A 2500-nucleotide genomic window follows, 5' to 3' on the forward strand; every position below is an offset into this window, starting at 1 on the left:
ATGTATGTGTATATATAACTTACGCCAGCCTCCTGTTGATCGTTATAATCACGGATCCTTAATACCTGAAGTGAAACAAGTAGATGCAAGAACAATCCTAAATATCAGATAATAATGTTCGCTGTATCTAAACATAGGTTAAATAAGTAATGAACATCATTTATTAGGATAGATACATATGCCTTTGATGGAATACCACCGATGGTTCTGGTATTTTCTCCGGTACGGTATAATTTGTAGTACAACGATTATTCTCAGTAGGGTTTGACTAGTTTTAAACTTAAAAACCTTTTCATATAGGCACGAACCTTTGGCCATTACCATTTTGATTGTGGCAATGTCAAATACTAAATGCCTATCAGTAATATTTATAACTGGTCTTTGCGCTGATAATTCGTCATCCACATGCCCTTCCTGATTCATTTTAAACAGCTGATCTCCCTTTCTTCTTTCTCACAGGAAGAGGTCAAGCGAGCGGAGGGCGCCACCAACCAGGACTTCCCTGAGGGCGGATTCGATGGCCTCATGCAAGCCATAGTGTGTGAAAAGGACATCAAGTGGCGCAATGCCAGTGTCCGGGTGATCTTTTTCTCCACAGACGCTGGGTTCCACTTCGCGGGGGACGGGAAGGTAAGCGGGAAGGGTGAGAATGGTCGAAGGTCTCCATGGGGAATAGTTTCTTCTTCTTATTATTATTATTCCGTATTGTCCTTAAATCTTTGCTAAAAGAGAACTTACTATAGGAACAGTTATTTACTTTGGGTTGGGATATTCAAGATATTTTGCCTGCATGCAAATGATTCGGCCAGTCTGGGCTTCCACCAATTTGCCAGACACTGGGTTAACAGAAGATGATGCTATGGAACGAGTACAGTTTCTTTGCTTAACTGTTTCTCTATAATTAACTGATAATTTGACTATTTAATGGTTGTCTGATTCGTTCCATATTTTGGTCTGCTCATACAATTTCAGTGTATTACAGGGAATTGACCCTTAAAGCATTATTAAAAGATATGGTATTGCCAATCTTCCACCTTTTGATATCAGCCCTCTTCGAAAAATCCTTCTCAGCTGTAATTAATGAACCTACTCCTGGCATTTTCACTATTAAGTGTAGTTTTCCACCTCACCTTCCTCTGTTCATGACTTTTCGACTGTTTTATGTATGTGCGGGGTTGACACATCCTGACTTTTTTTTGGAGAATATCAGTTAATGGCATTTTGTTCTGCCTTCTGTTTTATTAGTGTCATTTTTTTTTCTTTAAAACATCACTTGCGAGGAAGGAAATGAAAAATAAGCCCTTTCACTACTTGCTGGAATTTATGGCAGTCATTTCAAGTTTAGCTTGTCTCAAAATTATTACATATCTTTGAGTTTCCTCTTTATTTTTGGAGAGAAACTGATATGCCCATTATAGAAGAGATAATTACCTTATATATCATTATGTACATTAAATTCTTGAAATAACCACCTGGTAAACCCGAGTATTGTGATCATATGCGTCATAACCCAGTGATATAGCTGGAGAACTTTGAAAAATACTTATGAAATGATGATCTGTGTAGACTGAGACGCAATACCACGAAGAAAGATTGAATAAGTAGATTTTTTTTATTAAATATCTAAAAGAATTTATTAAATTAGCATTAAGGATAGCTAATTCATACATTTATTTCCATTTAGTTGGCTGGTATTGTAACACCCAACGACGAGCGCTGCCACCTCGACGGCAACGAGCTCAGAAAAGCCCACCTCTACGACTTCCCTTCGGTCGCCCAGGTAATATGCGCGTGAAGGGTTATGGGTGTGAATGGACAGTGCCACAGCGTAAATTCACGATTCCCTTCCATTCATTTTTCTCTACATTCGACACAATGAACTGTCCAATGGATGTCGAATTGGAGAAAAATGAAGCAGGAGTTGAGAGCCTATGGCCACTCAAATGCTTCAAGATCAAAGGGAAATGATTCAACACAGCTATGAACACTGCCAAATGAAAATGGCATATCGAATATGGTTGCGAAATAACCAGCACATGTTGATGTGCCAAAGACGTGCTAGTATTTCGCTACTACATCTGCACAACGACCATGTTTATGCACTAGATTTTTTTTCTCTCTCTCTCTCTTCTCGTTTTGGGTACATTCACTGTGTCTCCCCCTTCCGGCAGATCAACAAGATGGCGAAACTCCACAGAATCAACCTGGTCTTCGCCATCACAGCCGAACAGGAGCCGCTCTACGCCCGCCTGTCACAGCACATAGAGGGCGCGACTTCTGGCGTGCTGGCCAGCGACTCGTCTAATGTGGTCGACCTCCTCACCAGCAGTCTTAAGGTCTGTTGATAACTCATTGTGCATGCCACCATTATGTGGTATTTGAGGCACTGTACTTTATTGCATTGAAATGCTAAATTCATAGAATATTTGTTCATTGGCCAGGCATTACTTACGATGCCACATGTTATGTCAATGAAAGCTATTTATACTATCAGTTAATC

At 39.9% G+C, this 2500-nt stretch overlaps 1 protein-coding gene across 1 annotated transcript in view; it reads left to right on the forward strand.

Annotated features, from left to right (window-relative positions):
* The window catches only part of LOC113805721 (integrin beta-PS), a 14788-nt gene that overhangs the window by 3341 nt on the left and 8947 nt on the right, over positions 1-2500 (forward strand). Inside the window, exons 6-8 of the mRNA XM_070117156.1 lie at positions 460-630; positions 1685-1780; positions 2172-2336. Of these exons, the coding sequence (XP_069973257.1) occupies positions 460-630; positions 1685-1780; positions 2172-2336 (432 nt within the window). The remainder of the gene's footprint in view (positions 1-459; positions 631-1684; positions 1781-2171; positions 2337-2500) is intronic.

The sequence above is a fragment of the Penaeus vannamei genome, chromosome 39, assembly GCF_042767895.1.
Source record: "Penaeus vannamei isolate JL-2024 chromosome 39, ASM4276789v1, whole genome shotgun sequence".
Classification (NCBI taxonomy): domain Eukaryota; kingdom Metazoa; phylum Arthropoda; class Malacostraca; order Decapoda; family Penaeidae; genus Penaeus; species Penaeus vannamei.